Genomic DNA, 19,034 nt, shown 5'->3' on the forward strand with positions numbered 1-19,034 from the left:
CACCAAGGTTTGTAGCTGGAGGTATAATCAATTTTCCAAAATTTCTTTCACAAAAGACACTAAATAACTTTTTTTTTTTTTTTGGTCAGTTCAATGAGCATGTGTGCTCACCAGAAACAACACACATAATCTCCCACTAAACACGATCATGCCATAATTCTTTTTCCTCAATTCCTCCATCTTATCAGGATTTCAGGCATGAAGGGGAGTTTTATAAGCCACCAAGTGAACCATGGTGGGCCATGTGGATCTGATTCCTTTTTAATTGTTTTTATAGTCACATACACCATATTTCCCTGCCACCCTCCACCCACACCCTTCATCCTGGCAACCATTAATCTGTTCTCTATAATTTTGCTATCTGAAAAAATTTAATTGATTTATTTTCATCTAATCACATATCTCTTTGCAGTGTACATTATTTTCTAGCACGAATACCATGCATATCAGTCAAGACAGAAATATTACTATACACATTATCATCAAAAAATAGCTTCTCATTTTTTGTCAATTAAACATACTTTTACTTTTTTTTCCTTCCCCTTTTCCCTCCCTCCCATACTAAACTTTTTTTTTCATCTTTTATTGATTCACAAAGATCTTCATTAAACTAGATATGGACAAAGCTAAAATCTTTTGACAAGTACACTGTAATTTTCTTCTGAAACATTTTTTTCCTCTCCATTTTCCCTTTTACTAAAGAGAGGCACAAATTAACTTATTTGCAAAAAAAATTAAAATAAAATAAAAATAAGTTGAATCTCAACGTGGTCTGTTATTTGCCCAAAGCCCCATAAGAATTCAATTTCTGATGCAAGGCAACAGATACTATTGTATTATTGACCTTATGCAGATAACCATTCTGCCACAAAATAAGAATACTCATCAATATTTTCCAATTGCAGACAGATCAGGGAAAGACAAAAGTTTGTTTCAATTAAAAAAAAATTTTAACAAATTGCCGAACATACCAATAATTTAAAAGAAAACAAAAATCCTTAAATCAGAAAATAAAGCATAGAAGGAAATCAGTAATGTTTTAGTCAAAAGTCATAAAATTATATTTCACCAGTTCAGTCTTATGTAATTAATTTCTTTTGTTGAATATGCAGTGTTACTATGGTTTGATCTTTCCATTTAAATCCTGGATGTTAACATTCAACATTATTACTGATATATCCAGACTTGTCCTGACCATTAATTTGGCAATTTTCTTCATCATTTTTTGTTCTCTTATTGCTGTGTATCTGACTTTCATTTTTCTCATATAGCACTCACTTCAGCACTTCTTGGAGAGTTGATCAGGTGCAGGCAAATCAGGTTTTGTATATCTGAGATTTTTTTTTTTGTCTCTTCTTCCCATATGAAGGGAAATCTTGCCAGATATAGTATTCTGGGATAAAATTGTTTTTCACTTAACACTTTGAATATATTTTCTCAATCTTTCCTTGCTTGCATTGTTTCTGACAAGAGGTCCGACATCAGCCTGATGGGATATCCCTTGAAAGTAACTTGAAATTTCTCTCTTGCCAATTTTAGTATTATCTCTGCCTGTGATTTTGGTCAATCTGGCTATGATGTGCCTTGGAGAAGATCTTGGGTTGATTGTATTTTGGGGTCCTTTGTATTTCCTAAGTCTGGATATTTGAATGCTTCTCTAGGTTTGGAAAGTTTTCTTCCACAATTTCGTAGGATAGATTATCAATGCCCTTATTTGTCTCTTCACCTTCTGGAATACTGATTATACAGATGTTCGAGCATCTAATGGTATCTAGTATGACTCATCTATTATTCTTCTAGGTCAGAGGTTCTGTCTTTTATATCTGAGATTCGATCTTCTGCATGATCTAATCTGCTTTTAATACTTTCAAGGGAGGTTTTAATTTCCTGTATTACAGCCTACTTGTCTACCAGTTTTCTTTGATTCTTTTTTTATGGTGTGTATTTCCTCTTTCAGATTGTGCAAGAACTTCTTCACCTCCTGGAACTCACTGTCTCTTTTCTCCTGCATCTTCAGGAGTTCATTGCCTCTCTTCTTTTGCATCTCTGTTAGCTTTATTACAAATATTCTAAGTTCTTTATCTGACTTTTCCACGAGCTCCACTGTACTGTCTGTGGGTGATGAAGGGCTGTTCTTTCTGTTGGGGGAGAGATATTTTCATGGTTTTTCATATTCCTTGTGCCTCTGAGGCAGTTTCTAGTCATCTGATGAATTACACATTTCTTCCTACTTTCTTGGAGTTAATCCTGAGCATTAGAGGTATGAGGGAGGAGATGACCCACAATATCTCTGCAGTTCTGTTTCCCTGATGCTTATCAAACCAACCACACTTTTGTCGATGGAACTTTTTTCTACAGCTGAAAGCACGTATGCTTCACTTTACTGTGAGGTACTTATATGCCCATTTCTCCTCCACTACTGTGTTTTGTAACATGGTATCCACGGAAAGAGATTTGAGTTTAGATTCATAAAGATAAGTTTCTTCCTTTCTGTAGCAGTTCAGTGGGGGTTGAGGTTTTCTATGATGCTAAAAGTATTCAGATGTTTTAGTACCATGCATCTAGACCTGTTTATATACTCAATGTGTGGAAGCTGTGAAGCCAAGTGAGAAAGTCAAGTAAAAGAAAAGGAAACAGGGAAAAAGACTAAAGAAGAGAGAGAGAAACAACCAATAAAAAGGGGGGAGACAAGTTTTTAAAAGGCAAAAAATGGGGCTGGCAGGTGGCACGGTGGTTAAAGGTGCTAGATCCCCACATGGCCAACTGCAGTCCTGGACCTGGCGGCTTGCTTTCTTCTTTTCCATTTCTCTTTGTGTGTGTCTCTCTCTGGTCAAATTAAACATAAAATAATAACAAATGGAAATAAGTAAATAATTCTTAAATAATTTTTTTTTTATTTTAAAGGCAAAAAATAAAAACTGCACTGCATTTGTGGAGCAGGGCAAGGCCTACCTCAGATGTAGATGGATTCTAAAATTAGAAAAATAAAAGAGAGGTCAGAGACCAGAAACAGTACTTACAGATTTTAAAAACATATATATGGAAAATTTTGAGAGAAAGAGACAGAGACAGAAAGAAGACAGAGAATGTCTTACCTCACCAGATGTTGGGCTAGAAGAAGTTAGAACAGAGACACTTCAGTTAAAGGAGAAGGGCCAGGCCCACCTCAGACATAAAAGCATTCTCACTAGGAGTTGGGTTGGATCTGGTTTCTTATACACAATTCTCAACTGCTACACTTCAGGGCCCAGTCTGACACTAAATGACATTTTTTGAGAGAGAGATTTTTTGCTACAGGGTGCATGTACTCACCAGAGAGACAGAGAGAGAACATGAGAAATTACCCCCCCCAAGGGGGAATGGCCATGTAGTGAATCCTTCTCCTCCATTCTCCTCTCATGATTTTGGGCACATACATGAACACACCTGGTATGAGCTTCAAGTCACAAAGTCCAGGACTTGAACTATGGTTGGCCATGTGGGAGTCTATGGTCTTGACCACTACACCATCTGCTGGCCCTGACACTAAATTACTTTTAAAACCACCCTCAGAGCTCAAGAGTCATCCAAAAAAATCTTCTGAGTTATCATTAAGAGCAGAAAGATAACAGTAGCCTTCAAATGTCCTAGGCTTTGGTGACTGCTATAGTAATGACCTGATCTTCTCTTATTCAAAGTGAATCCCTAAAGACTTTCTTCTTTTTTGTAGCAATTAAAGCACTACTTGTTGAACAGAGTCAAAAAGCATCAATTTTATAAATATTACAGAACTGATCAAAAGTTATGATATACTTTTGCACTAAAGAACTGAAAAACTATCATTAGATGATCCTCAGGTTGTGGAATTTAATATCCCACATACACTAAAGTCACAAACCTTGAAATGAGGTATCATTTTTTTATTTAACTTATTTCACCATAAAAAATTCTTAACTTTTCTCAGTGCCTTAAAAATAAATAAACAAACACATAAATAAAAAACTCTGGCTAACTGGTTAGCATGGTGACTAAGGCAGCTGGCTCCCATTTGGATAACTGTGTAATTTGAATTCAGACCCATCAACCTGAAAAACACAGTGGCCATGTGTGCTCAAAATCCTGAAAGGAGAAATGGAAGAGAAAGACTCTAGCTTGACCGTCATCCATGGTATGGATAGGGGGTGGTACTTTCTCACTTTTATCCTCTCTCTCTCACTTCCTTTCTCCAGAAAGTACTCACGTACTCTAGTAAATTTTTAAAATTCACTTTGGGCCAGTAAGTGGCAGAGAAGTTAAGGTGCTGGATCCCACATGGTCAACTGTACAGTTTAAGTCCTGGACCCAGCAGCTTAAAAATCATGCCAGGTGCATGTGCATGCATGCCCAAAATCCCATAAGGAGAACAGAGGAAAAGGGACTATTATGTGGCCATTCCCCTGCAGGAGAGCAGGAGATTTCTCACTTTCTCCCTCTCTGTCTCTCTCTCCCTCTTACTCTCTGTCTCTCTCTGGCCAATGTACACACCCTATAGCAAAAACTAAAAAAAAAAAAAAACTGCACTCTTAATGTTTATTGCAGAATTATTCCCAATAGCCAAGCTATAGAATTAACCTGAGTTCTTTTTTTTTTTTTTTTTTTTTAAGAGGTTTTTGCTATAGGGCGAGTGTGCTCGCCAGAAAGAAACAGAGAGACAGAAATAAGAACTCATCCCCCAGGTGGGATGGCCACACCACAATCTCTTCTCCATTCTCCTCTCGGGATCTTAGGCACACATGCGCCTGCCGTGAGTTTAAGCCACCAGGTCCAGGACTCGAACTACGGCCAACTATGTGGGAGTCCAGTGACATAGCCATTATGCCAACTGCTGGTCCCGCAAATGCTTTTAATAAGGAAATTAGGTAATAAAATTACTAGTTTTATGTCAATTTACCAGATTTTTTATGACAACCTAGTAGATTTCTCAGTTGTATTTGAAAGACTATTTCCTTACTCTTTTAAATCTTCCTCTTAATCCAGTCTCACAGCTTTAAATTCCATTTATAGGCAGATAATTCCCAAATTTTACATCTATGTCTCTAATTTCTCTCCTGAGCAACAAATTTATACACCCAGTGACTGGCATCCTTATTCAGGTGTCTTCAGAAGTAACTTGAAGACAGCAAATACAGAATTGTTTTTTCCTTCCAAACCTGTTTGTCTTCCATGGATTCCCCATTTCGGTAAATGGCACCATCACCACTAACTTGCCTAAGCTAAAAAAACCTAGACAGCACCCTTAATTCCTTTCTTTCATTATCCGTATCCATTCCATCTAGACCTATCAACTCTTACCTCCAACTAACTCCAGTTCCTCCCCCTCTCCTTTTCCCTTTCACTCTCTGACTTAGTTTCCTACCACTCTTACATTAGTATGTTTTAGTCATACTGGCTGTAAAAGCTGAATAGATCTCAAGTTCTAATCCCCAGAACTTGGAAATGTTACCTTATTTGAAAGAAAATCATGACAGTTGTGATTAAGTTAAGGATTCGGCCATGAGGAGGGTCAATCTTGAATTATCTGGGTGAGTTTTAAAAGTAGTCACAAATGTCCTTACAAGGATCAGCAGGTGGCCTGGTAGTTAAGACACTGGACTCCCAAATAGCCAACTGTAGCTTGAGTCCCAGATCCAACAGCTTGAAACTCACACCAGGCACATATGTCTGCATGCCCAAAATCCCAGGAGAAGAAAGGAGGAGACAAGACTGCAGAGTGGCCATCCTTCCTGAGGGGGTGATTTCTCACTTTTCCTCTTACTGTATCTCTTTGTCTCTCTGGCCAATGCATGCACCATATAGCAAAACTTAAAAATGAAAGAAAAGTCCCTACAAGAGAGGCAAAGGGAAAAAATACAGCTATGTCTAGGAAAAGGCCAGATGAAGACAAAGCCGAGAGTTGTAACCAACCAGCAAAGGAATGTCTGTAACCACCAAAAGGTAGTATGCTCTCTCAAGCCCCCAGAAGGAGGAGAGCCTTGCTCTCTTGACACCTTGATTTCTAATTTCCATCTTCCAGAATTTTGACAGAATAAATATGTTGCTTTAAGCTACTCAGTTTGTGATAATCTATTACAGCAATCACAGGAAACTAATACACTGGCTTACTTCCTATGGCTCTAAAACCCCATTTGTTGAGTCCTTGTGACCTCTGCACATACTATCCTTATGGGGCTCCTATCTAGGCCCTCACTCATGAGTGACTTCTTAGGAGAGCCTTGTCTCTCTACCTGGTCTAAATCCATTCCATACCAGAAACGTACATATCCCTATTTTTTTCATAGCACTTTTCACTATTTATAATTACTTGGTTTTCAAATGAGTTTATTCTGCTTCCCCCAGTAAAATACAGTATCTATGATACCAAGCATCTTATCATGTTTACCACCATCTCCAGCACCTAGTAAGTTTAATAAAAATATGTTGAATCATTCATAGATCTTGTCATTAGTTTACTTTTAGAACACTCAACTGTAAACCGGTTATAATCTATTAAACCACCCAAATGAATCAATTTAGAAATTTCAAAATGTTTAATACATTAAAAGTTATCACAGGTAGGGACCAGCAGTTAGCGTAATGGCTATGTCGCTGGACTCCCACGTAGTCAACTGCGGTTCGCGTCCCGGACCCGGTGGCTTAAAAACTCACACCGGGCACGTGTGCGTGCGTGCCCAAGATCCCGAGAGGAGAATGGAGGAGAAGGGATTGTGGCGTGACCATCCCCCCCTGGGGGGTGATTTCTCGCTTTCTGTCTCTATATCTCTCTCTGTCTGGCGAGTGCACGCACCCTATAGTGAAAACCTCTCCAAAAAAAAAAAAAAAAGTTATCACAGGTAGTATTTTAATAAATTTTTGCATTTTTTTTAATTTTGCATTTTGAGAGACCAGCAGTTGGTATAATGGCTATGTCACTGGAATCCCATGTAGTCAACCGCATTGAGAGTCTGGGACCCAATGGCTTAAACTAACACGGCATATGTGCGTGCATGCCCAAGATGCCAAGAAGAGAATGGAGGAGAGGGGACTGAGGCGTGGCCTCCCTTCCCTCTCAGGATCTTGGGCACGCACGCACACGTGCCCAGTGTGAGTTTTAAGCCATCGGGTCCAGGACGCGAACCACGGTCAACTACATGGGAGTCCAGCAACATAGCCATTATGCTAACTGCTGGTCCCCCTCCAGAGGTTTTGAGGAAGAAACTTCTGCATTTTCTAGCATCTGGCTTTAAGTAATCCTTGGCTTGTGGTTAAATATCTCTGCTCTGTCTTCATCTGGCTTCCTCCTGTGTGTGTGCCTTCAAGAGAAACTAGGTTGAATAAAGGACTTCAGAATTCTCTTACATAAAAGCCTCATTTATTCACCCTTATTTCCTGCACTTGTTATTCAACCAAAGAAAGCAAATGAAGCACTGATTGCACCATATTCCCTTAAGATATCTATGCCAAATGACTAATTGCACAATCAGGTGTCAAGTTTGCACACAAATGCAAAATTATTTACTACAAATTGGCCATACACAAATGTATTAAGAATCATAGGGAACCAACTGTAATCATCAATTAACATTCAATTTAGTATTCCCAACGTCAATAAACTAGGTATGCTACTGAATAGCACAAAGATTCCAAAAGGTAAACTTGAAGTATGTGACAGTCAGCCATCCTTAATTTCCAAAACTCAAAGTAATAAATATACATAACATGTTACAATGCAGTATGCTATCTGTAGAACATTTCATAAAGATCAAATTTTCAGACTAAAAATAAAAAATTGGACAGATGACTACTAAAGTCTAAGTGGAAAAAAAGATGTATCTGTGAATTAAACTTTGTTTTATAACAAATCTATTGAGAATCTGAGGGGAGAAAAGAACCACCAAATGTTCTTTAACCAAGCAATTTCATTTTTAAAAATCTGCTAAGTTAAAACAAATAGTAAGTGTAGATATTCATGACAATATCACAGTGGTAAAGTACTACCACCTTAAATTCTTATAAATAGAAAAATATATTATGGTAGATCCTCCTTATGAGATATTACATAACCAAAAAAAATATTTTTAGGATGTAATATGAAATATTGCTAAAGAGCAAAAAAAAAAAAAAAAAGCTGGATTCAAAAATTAGTGTTATGTACTATCGTTACAACTATGTAATGATGGGGGATAAAACAAACAAGAAAATCTACTAAAAATTTATTAAGAGTGGGTATAGGGCCAGCCAGCAGCATGGTGATAAAAGGCACTGTACACCCACAAAGCCAACAGCTGTTCAAGTCCCAGACCTGGTGGCTTGCTTTCTCACCTTCCCCTTCTCTGATCAAACTGGAAAATAATAATAAATAAAGTTAAATAAAATAATTATTTTTTAAAAAAAGGATGGGTATGAGAATCAGCAAAATTTTTAGGTGATTTTTCTCTTTTCCCCAAAATATTAATTATGTGATGGGAAGAGGACTACAAAAGATAACACACAAAAGATGTTATTTCTAAAATAAATTCCAAGATAAGAAACATAATAAATTCAGGTTATTTTAATATAAATTCTACACATACATCAAATCCACTTAAGACAAAGAACTGCATACTTCATATTTTGTGTAAAATTAAGAACTTCCACTAAGGCATTACTTGAAATCAGAGTGTCAAAACTGACTAACATACACTCCAACTGGAATTTCTAAAGACAAAAAACTTCTGGAGACACTGATAAGTAATTATTTTATTTAACTTTATTCAAAAGCATCCCCTTAAAACTACATTCTATTAATTGTTTTTAAAATCAGTTGCCAGTGCCAGTAGGTGACGTAGTGGTTAAGGTGTTGGACTCTCACATGGCCGATATAGTTCAGGTTTGGGTCTAGACTTGGTGGCTTGAAAATCACACCAGGTGCAAATGCATGCATGCCCAAAATCCCAGGAGAAAGGAGGAGAAGCGATTACAATGAGGCCATGGAGGGGGGTTGGGTGGGGGTGATTTTTCACTTTCCCTTTCACTGTCTCTGGCAAGCACACGTGACCTAAGGCAAAATCCTTAAAAAACACACAAATAAAAAGAAAAATTCCCACCTCAGAGTTAAAACCCAAAAACCTACCCTACCACCCCTTCTCTGAATTACAGTGTACCTCCCTAAATGCCATTAAGGAAAATGATAACTTATGCAAACTGATAGTACCATCTAAATCAGCCTAATATATTTATCAAGAACCTTCCATGCATAAAATCAATTTTCAGAATTCAAGCTATCATCCAGAATCATATTATTGTTTTCCATTTTCTGAAACATTAAACCACATTTATATAAACTTGTTTTCACCTGTAGTAAATTCTATAATAAATCAGATATTTTAATTATGATAATACTACATTTGCTTCAGCTTTTAACTATCAAATTACTACAGGTCTTAGTCTAAGACTTATCATGCCTAATTCTCATTCCCCACAAAAGTTAGTAATAAACACATGGAGATAGCACTGAAACTGACTGTATCATTTACAATTTTTCATATAGTGATTTTTCAGTGTTCCTGAACTCTACACCATTTAATAACTACAAACTTTTAAAGTTACTACCTTCTCAAACACAGGAATGCAAGAAGACAAATGAGGTTTAGTGATTTCTGCTTCCCAATCTTCATCTCCCATAATGGCTTCAAGGTCTAGATTTTAAAAAAAGAAATGGCCTTATTAGACCCAAATTATACCTTTAAAAATATAAACTTATCATCATTTCACATGCACCTCTTTAAAGTACTCAACTAGGTGATCGTCCCCAAACATACTTTGCAGAATGGGGAATTAAGTCTTGCTTCTTTTCTAGAGGTGGCATTTTATATTCATCTTTTTTATCTTTAAAAACTAGCTGAACTACTTACCTAATCATTCTAACCACCACTATGTCCCCAGTGATGCTTAGGCTTCCTCTCAAAAATCTGTTCACAGACTTTAATTCCTCCCTCGAAGGGTTCTTAAACGGCTGAGTATTAAGGGGATGGAAATTTTTCAGATACTATTCAAGCTCTTCTCTTCAAATACAGATAATACGTTTGGCTTGAGGATCCGTTTTTATTATGCTTGTTTAGGGCTTCTAGGAAGGAGTTCAGACCGGGGGAAGTGAGAAATCTTGGAATTTGGCAGAAAGGGGAGAAGAGTTAGCTGACCTAGATCCTTCCAACAACGTACAACGCGTTTTGCCAAGAAGCCCAGGTACTCAGTGGTACTACACCCAGCTCTGTTCAGAGAAAAAGCTGCACAAGGAGCTAGGCAAAAGGATTCCTCGACATCTCTGCAGGCCTCAAACCCAGACTCTAGGCACCCATGGGGCTTTAGGCCTACTCCCAGCAAGAGTCAGAAAGGCTCCAGAAGTCACCTTCAAACCCTGCCTGCCCCTCTCCTCTCCCCTTGGTTTCAAGTGCAGCCATGGGGAAGGCGGCAGGCCCAGGCCCAGGTCCAGGCCGGTACCAGAACACAGCCGGCCCACTCACCTCGGCTCTTCAGGCCTAGCTCTCCCCGGGTCCTCACAGGCTCCGACGCCGCTTAAACGGCTGCACGTGGAGCACGCCGACTGCGTCACATGCGCCGGCTCCAACAACAAATGGCACCAGGCGACCAGCACCATCAGCCAATCAGCACTTAGACCGGCGGAGATCCGCCCCCATCTCCAGCCAAGCATTCCCTACTTGCGTTCCGGACAGGGGCCTGAGCCCGCAGAGTGGCCGGTTGGGCCTGCTGCCTGCTTCTCTTTATCTTTTCACCTGGGTATCTTCCTTCACTTTGAAGAGGCTCTAGAGTTCTCCTCTGTAAGCTTGCAAGCCAAAGAGGTCCATTCCACTTCTAACACACACACACACACAAAAAAAAAAAAGAGAAGGGGAATTCCCTCCCGTTTTTGCTTTCCCCCGTTTCCCTATGCAGTGGTTGGACTCTCTGGTTTTGAATTTCGGAGACGCTTGCTTCATATACGGGAATTCCAGGTGTTTTAAAAACGGAAGCCAGTGGGAGTGGTACATTCCCTTTTTCTACCAGTAAGAGAGTGGAGAAGGAGTTGTACCAGCCTGGCTGGTACCTAAGGAGGGTGTAAAGGAAGTTAACCTGTCTATAGAGTAGGGGATTCACCTCTTAGGGGAAAAAACAGCCTCTGATCCAGAAGGAAGTTGGTGTTAGCTTAAGTCTGTCACCAAGTCTTGAATTTATAGTCCACCTGTTTATATGCCTACAGGCACTGGCCAAACCAAAGTGGTCAAGGAATATTTCAATACTTAGGGCCCTCAGCAATCAGTTATTCTGTTCTGCTCTCCCCAAAGCAACGAAAATATCTCAGTATTTTCCCCATCTCTCTCAAGAGCTTGATAACAGACTCTTCTCGTTTGAGTTTTATTTCCATCATTTTCCCTTCTCTGAATCTTTGAAGAAAGATTAAACCAACTTTTCACATCTTACCCTTGAGGCAGCTAGAACTATAAATGACTATATATGTCTGTGACAGACATGGGAAGAGCAGTCATTCCTCCTGATGTTCTGGATTTGTATCCAGGATCCTCTGAAGTATTTTAATTCAATTGAATGTTGTTCTTGCACAATTTTTAATTCTATGAAAAAAACAATTTTAAACAAAAAAAATCAATATTTTAAATTATGTAGATAAAATGAAAACCGACTAGATTTTTTGAAGTAAGGAAAACTTGGACAAATTTTCTAAAAATGAACATTTTTTAAATTTTTTAAATATGTCATAGGGCGTGTGTACTTGCTGGAAAGAGACAGAGAGGTAACATTATTTTCACATTATTCAAACAAGTTTTGTTTTTTTTTTTAATTGATGTGGATTATGCCTTGTACCATGTCAAGGCTGTTAAAATTTTCTTTTGGTACCAGTAGATGGTGTAATGGTTACATCGCTGGACTCCCATGTTGTTAACTACAGCTCAAGTCCCAGACCCAGTAGCTTCAAACTCATGCTGGGCATGTGTGCAAGTGTGTCCCAAAACCCCAAAAGGAGAATGGAGGAGAAGGGATTGCAGCATGACCATCTACAGGGGAGGGTAGGGGGGGGGTTTGATTTCTCACTTTCTGTCTCTCTTTCTCTGGCAAGCACACATGCCCTATAGCAAAATCTCTTAATTTTTTTTCTTTTAATCTATCAGTAGGCCAAAAATTAATCACCTCAAATGGGGTAATGTTCATTTTTAGGTCCTATAAATATTTGAAAAACTGCTACTCAGCACATAACTGTGTACCAAAGATAAATTATTTTTTAAAATGATTGAAGATTGAAGCCCTGTAAAATCAACACAAAATGGGGTGGGGACAGATACAAAATCTTCAAGATACTGTGGTGGTAGTAACACATCTGATGAAAAAAACTCAGCAGAGAGAACTTTTCAGCAGAAAAGTCCTGGTAAATCAGGATTCAGGGAGACAAAATTTCTGTATTTTTCCAGTAATGGCTAAGTCATTATTTACTGAGCTGTGGTATACACATCACTGACTTTAGACAATTCATGGATAATTTTCATTTTGATAGTTATTTTAGTATGTATTTAAATACTGTAACTAGCACACTAAACATGATTTCAGAAATATAATTGCTTTGAATGAGGATAAAATAGACAAAAAGTTTTTAAAATGTGTATGTAACTAAAGAAAAAGTATAATGGTATGCAGGAACTACAAAAATAAGGACAGTGGTATTGAAATGACTCAAGAGTGAAAACATCGTTACAAATAGAGAGTATATTCCGGGACTGGTCACTAGAGAGGTAGTCTCTATTGTGAGTAAAGGTATTTTATCAGCACTTGTTCTGATTCCATGCTCACTTAGCAACTTCCTAATTAATAATTCAACTTCCCAAGAACTTTGATACTGAGAAAGGGGTGCTGTTGAAGATACATAAATCTTACTTGTTCCCCATTATGAATTAGTATATTGAGATGCTGGTTTAGAAATCAGTGTTGTTTGAGATTAGTGTTCCTAAGAGGTCTTACTTCATTTAGTGAACCCTAAGCATGACTACTAGTGAATTTAGTGAGAGCTTAAAGTGAATGAAGAATCATTGTCAAATACTGTATGAGGATACCTTGGATAATCCTTCCTTAGGTTAAGGGAACTTCTTTGCTCTTTGACACAAAATGATAGCTCATCATTTCATAGTGAACTATGAAATGTGGTCAACAGCTACCAGGAAAGCATACTATACCAAGGTCTAGACCTTTCCATCACCACTAGATGTTAACTACATCTGAAAACAAAGAAAATTTTCTTCTCCGTGTCCCAAATAGGATGAATCTTTTTTGTCTACCCTTCCAAAGACTGAAGGATTAGTTTTCAAACAGAGAAAATTATCAGCAATTGGTTAAGGAGCCATTCCAGACTAAAGAAGCATATGGAGACACGGAGAATCCTCTGGGTCTCTCTGGAGTGCATAGCCCTGTGGCAAAAATTATTTTTTAAATAATTTATCATAAAGTCTAATTGCTACATATAGTAAAAGTATTTTTTTTATTGTTATTTGTGTCCATTTGAATATAAGTTTCTTTATGGCACAGACTGTGTTAGTCCTAATCACTCCTAGAAGATTCAGGTATCTAAATCAGTTTAAATACGAATAAATATTAGGCCATCGCCACTGCTGCCACCAAGTCTTTCAAGGCCAGAGTGAGCACCTTGCAGCACCTGGTGGAGCAGCTCAAGGTGGAGGTGGGTGTGGAGAGGATCAAGGTCTCTCAGGTGGTTGCAGAGCCTTGGTAGTACTGCAAGCAGAATGGCTGCAAGGGTGGCTGCCTGGCCGGTGTTCCAGCTGCAACAACCCTTTCTAGGAGCCCAGATCCTGTGCTTTACTCTAAACACTTCAGAGAAGTTTGCTGTGGAATACCTTCAAGCACAAACAGATGAAGGACGGCCTCCGCATCTCAAGAAAACACTTTTCTCTAGGAAAATGACTTTTAAATATTTCAGACTTTTCCTGTGGCCTAGCCCTATAGCCAAATTTTATAGAAATTGATGAGTTTTTACTCAAATAAGGAAACTAGGTGAAAGAGTAGAGTTTTTAATCATAATGCCCTGGTTCTTTTGACAAAGTGCTTTGTATTTAGGATCGAAACCTTACTACCAAATGTACCAAAACACACCTCTTTTATAAGTGAATTGCTGGTGTTTCTATAGCTGGAGTATCAGGTGTATTTTATTTACTTGATGTTTAAATTTTAGGAAGGAAAACATTTTTGTTTATTTAAACAAATAAAATACTTGTAATTAATTCTGGACACAGGTTGTGATATCATAACAAAATTCATTATTTTCTTATAAATTTACATTTTATTTTGTTAATAATTATATAATTCCATTTGTTGTTTTTATTTTTTAATTTGACCAGTCAGGGACACAGAAAGAAAGGGAAAGCAAGAAAGCAAGTCACCAATTCCAGGACTCGAACCACGGTTGGCTACGTGGGAATCCAGAGCCTTTAATCACCATGCCACCTGCCAACCCCATGAATTTACACTTTCTAAGTGAAGACAGAAAAATAAAAATTGGAGAAAGAATAGGCTTTACTAATCAAATGATGTCTTGGCTTTTTTAAATAAAAAGATGTTTTTTAATTTTTAACAATAAAGATGAGAGCTGTTTCTTAGCAAACTTGTTTGGAAACATCAATATTGTTTTAGGTTGCTCCATCCTATATATGAAATAGATTTGATTGTTGCTTTCTTAAGTTCCTTTACTTTGTAGTTGTTGCACTTTAGAAAGAAAACTACATTATGTTATGACTTTAAAATGTTTAAGATGTGGCCTACCAAACATTGCAAATGGTTTAAAACCAAGTAATGTGCAAATAAGAGAACTTCAAAGAATTCTTCATGTCACAAGTGTTTTGCTTTGATGATATGCCTTTTATTTAATTTGGGACATTTTCAGGATACTTTGCTATAACCTTTGCAGGACCTGGAAATAAAATTTCTGATTAATTCATCAAATAAATAAATAAATATTAATTGTTTAAAAAATAAAACAAAAACATACTATGTGTGCTTAGTTGGACAAAAATTACCATTAAACTGGCCAAACCATGGTACCACAGGAGGTAGGATACTGCTGTGCAATATTAGAGCCACATGGGAGGCCTGGTTTGGGGCCAGCTTGGCCTAAACAGACATAATTCAACCACATGCACCTGTAATGATAGCTAGATGACGGTGGGGAGGATGACAGCAACATGGTGAAAACCTGTCAGGGACATCTGTATTTAAAGACACAGAATAAAGGAGGGAAAACCTTTTTAAAATTACCATTAAACAGTTAGGTTTTGATAAAGTATATCCTGGTGTTTAAGGGAGCCAGATCCCACATGACTGACTGTGTGGTTCAAGTTCTAGTGCTGAAGGCTTTTTGCAAAACATGTCAGGTGTGCATACATGCATGCCTCCAAATCCTGATAGGATGGAAAAATGGAGGAGAAAGGATTATGACATGACTATGACCCCATTAAAAGGTTCTCTCACTCTCTCTTTACCTGGCAAGCACATATACCCTCTGAAAAATTATATATATTATGGTCAGCTACTATGTGATATATATGATCAATGTGTGCTATATAATCAACCATCTCTAGCCACACATAAAACATGATACAATCTCAGCATTTACATATATAGAGAGTTGTCAGAAAAGTCATGACACATTTTTTTTTTTTTTTGGAGAAGTTTTCGCTATAGGGTGCGTGTGCTCGCCAGACAGGCAGAGAGAGACATAGAGACAGAAAGCGAGAAATCACCCCTCAGGGAGGATGGTCATGCCACAATCCCTTCTCCTCCATTCTCCTCTCGAGATCTTGGACACGCACGCACACACACCCGGTGTGAGTTTTAAGCCACCGGGTCTGGGACGCGAACCACGGTCGACTACGTGGGAGTCCAGTGACATAGCCATTACGCTAACTGCTGGTTCCCTGACACATTTTTACATAGAAAAACAGAGAAAAAAGTCATGACTTTTCCAACAACCATACACACACATATTTTCCATGATTTTTTTTTTAAGAGATTTTTGTTATAGGGTGCTTGTGCCAGGGAGGCAAAGATAGAGAGTGTGAAATCATCTGGGGGAGGGCAGGATGGCCATGCCACAATCCCTTCTCTTCTATTCTCCTCTTGGGATTTTAGGAATGCACACATGCACATGCGCCCAGAGTGAGTTTTAAGCCACTGGGTCCTGGACTTGAACTGCAGTCAACTACATAGGAGTCCAGTGATGTAACCATCATGCCATCCTCTGATCCTGAATTTTGTTTTTCAAATTTGCCAGGATTCAAACTGAAGTTGGTCATGTGGGATCCAGCTCCCTTAACCACCAAGGCCAGTCTAACCATTTCTTTTTTATTAAGAGCTCGAAATATGACTTATTCATCAGTGTCATTTTTTTGAGTATGAAATAATTGTAAAAACTATGGATTCTATGGGTATGATCCATCAGAGAATGTTGATTTTGTTTTAGGAGTCAATTTGTTTGGACTCAAACTGTGAAATGTCTTTTAGGAGACAACTCAAAAAGCAGCTCAGGTCATTCATTCATTCATTCATTCATTCATTTAGGAGAGTTTTTGGCTATAGGGCCCGTGCACACGCCAGAAGGACAGAAAGTAAGAAATCAACCCCCCCCCCCAGGGGGGATGGCCACACTACAATCCCTTCTCCACTCTCCTCTCGGGATTCTGGACACGCATGCACAGGCACACACATGTGGCGTGAGTTTAAGCCAGTGGGTCCAGGACTCCAACCACAGTTGAATACATGGGGAGTCCAGTGACGTTGCCATTATGACATCTGCTGGTCCCAGGTCTTTTATTTTTAACTTGGCATTTATTTCACATGTATGACTTTGTTTTAAAAGATTAAGGAGAGTTTAAACAAAATTTGGGTCTCCCCCTCTATGACTTTCTTACATATGGTATTTCCCTTTGTCCAGTATCTATGATTGTTCCAAATTCTGTTACTTAGGCCAGAGAAACTATGGCTTGCCAGATTCTAGACACTTCTCATAATGCAGACTTGAGCCTACCCTCATGATAGAATCTGTGAAAATGGCGAACACTCACCTAGAGATACTCCCTTCTTCCAGAAGTCATCTCCCCTCCAAAGTCTGACTACTTCTGCCCATCGTTTAGTGCCAATAGGTAGTATTTTCTGTATTTTGTGCAAAAGTCCAGAATTTGTTATCAGAGGAGGCTAGTGGTATGTTAGACGCTTATGCAGCTATTACCAGAAGAGATTTCTCATTGATATAAGTGTCCACAGAAGAAATGAACCAGGATCAAAGGTTACAAAGTAAGAAAGGTATAAATTCTAAATTACAGAATTTAGAGTAATTTGGGTCAATCCTATGGTTTCCCAAACCATATGTTTTTGCCCATCATTTTTTTATTTGCTAGAGGGCATGTTCACACACCAGAGACAGAAGAAAAAGAGAGAGAAAGAATCCCCATTGAGTTGTGGTCACATCTCTATCCCTTCTCCTCCATTTCTCCATCTGGTTGGGGGTTTGGAGCATACATGCTCACATGCCCAGGGTGTTTTTCTTTTCTCTTTTTAAAATAATTTATTGGAAATTCTGAGCTGTGAGTTTTTTTGTCTTGTTTTGTTTTTAATTTGTCAGAGTGTGTGTGAGCTCGTTGGAGAGAGACAAAAATAGAGACTAGGGAAGGGGGTAAGAAAGCATCACCCCCACCCCATGTTGCATGGCCATGCTACAATCCCTTCTCCTCCATGTCTCCCTCCTTTGGGGATTTTGCACAAACATCCAACATGTTTTCCAAGCTGTAGGGTCTGGGGTCTCAAACCTCACAGCCAGACATGTAAGATCCAGCTCCCCTAACTACTAAGTTATAAGGCCGGCCTGCCAATCTATTCTTCATTCAGCTTCACTTAAGAGTTTTTTTATCCAGACTTTTCCCAATCAACTCTCACTCTTACATATCATTTACTTTTCTAAGTACATGTCCATTTCCTATAGTTTATTTAATTTGCTGGCATATAATTGTTCACAGTCTAATACTCTTAGAATCTTTTTTATTTCTGAAAGGTTAGTAGTAATGACCTCATTTTCATTCCTTTTAGTAATTTGACCAGGCTAGGGATTCAAACCACATGTGCAGGTGCAATTTGGCTTTCTTGAGCAGTACATTGCTGCTGTACCACAGAGCTGGCCCAATTTTTCCTTTACTCCCTGGTTATTTAGAGATGTATTATTTAATTTTAACATACTTGTGAATTTTCTGGATTTCTTTTAAATTTCCAGTTTCAGTCCATCCATGTAATTAGAAACATTTTGTGTAATTTTAGTCTCTTAAAACTTAGTGAGACTTCTCTTGTGGTCCAACAGGTAGTCTATCTTGATAAATATTCCACATGTACATGATTGTCTATTCTGCTGTTGTTGGGTTGCATGTTCTTTAAACATCTGTTAGGTCTATACAGGTATTACCAGAAGAGAGTTTTTGGAAAACCAAGCATTTTGAATATTACAATGTACCAATTCCAGATATTGGGTTCTCCCTTTCTTTACCAAGGTTTGTTATTGCTGCTTATTTTTGACTGTTTTCGTCTTTTTAGTGATTTTTCTGAATCTTAATTCCATGAAGATTTTATTCTTTGTTGTGTGGTCACTAAATTCTGTTTAGTTAATTTAGTGGTCAATTAGTGATTTAACAGATATTTCCTTTATTAAACACCTGAAAGCAAAAAGTAAGATACACAGCTGGAATACAAGAAAGCACTCCAGTCTTTGTCAATTATTAATTGCTATGTTTTGGCTCACTCCTTCAATGCTTACCCATTTCAGTATATTGTCTGTGGCTTGCAACACTGTGTTAGCCTTCACTTTCCACCTTTATGGAGCATAGCGGTAAGCTAGAGGAGAGAACATAAGGTGTTGTCAGAACTTTTCTAGACCAGGTCATAGGGATGTTCTACATCTTCCAGAACAAAAGGAAGCTTTTCAAAGCTTTCATTCACCCAAGTATCTCTTTCCC

The 19,034-nt window shown here is 38.2% G+C and overlaps 1 protein-coding gene and 1 long non-coding RNA gene across 2 annotated transcripts in view; both read right to left on the reverse strand.

The window, feature by feature from the left end:
* The window catches only part of DDX4 (DEAD-box helicase 4), an 80,212-nt gene extending 70,541 nt beyond the window's left edge, over window positions 1–9,671 (reverse strand). The window contains 1 exon segment of the mRNA XM_006172318.3: window positions 9,586–9,671. Within this exon segment, the coding sequence (XP_006172380.1) occupies window positions 9,586–9,657 (72 nt within the window). The 5' untranslated portion in view covers window positions 9,658–9,671.
* Window positions 9,672–14,880: 5,209 nt separating this feature from the next.
* Window positions 14,881–19,034, reverse strand: part of LOC102496244 (uncharacterized) — a 6,505-nt gene continuing 2,351 nt past the window's right edge. Inside the window, exons 4-6 of the long non-coding RNA XR_334620.1 lie at window positions 18,836–18,912; window positions 17,103–17,190; window positions 14,881–14,953 (exon numbers count right to left, since the gene is read on the reverse strand). This is a non-coding gene — a long non-coding RNA (uncharacterized LOC102496244). The remainder of the gene's footprint in view (window positions 14,954–17,102; window positions 17,191–18,835; window positions 18,913–19,034) is intronic.

This window comes from Tupaia chinensis, unplaced genomic scaffold (genome assembly GCF_000334495.1).
Source record: "Tupaia chinensis unplaced genomic scaffold, TupChi_1.0 Scaffold000251_1, whole genome shotgun sequence".
Classification (NCBI taxonomy): Eukaryota; Metazoa; Chordata; class Mammalia; order Scandentia; family Tupaiidae; genus Tupaia; species Tupaia belangeri.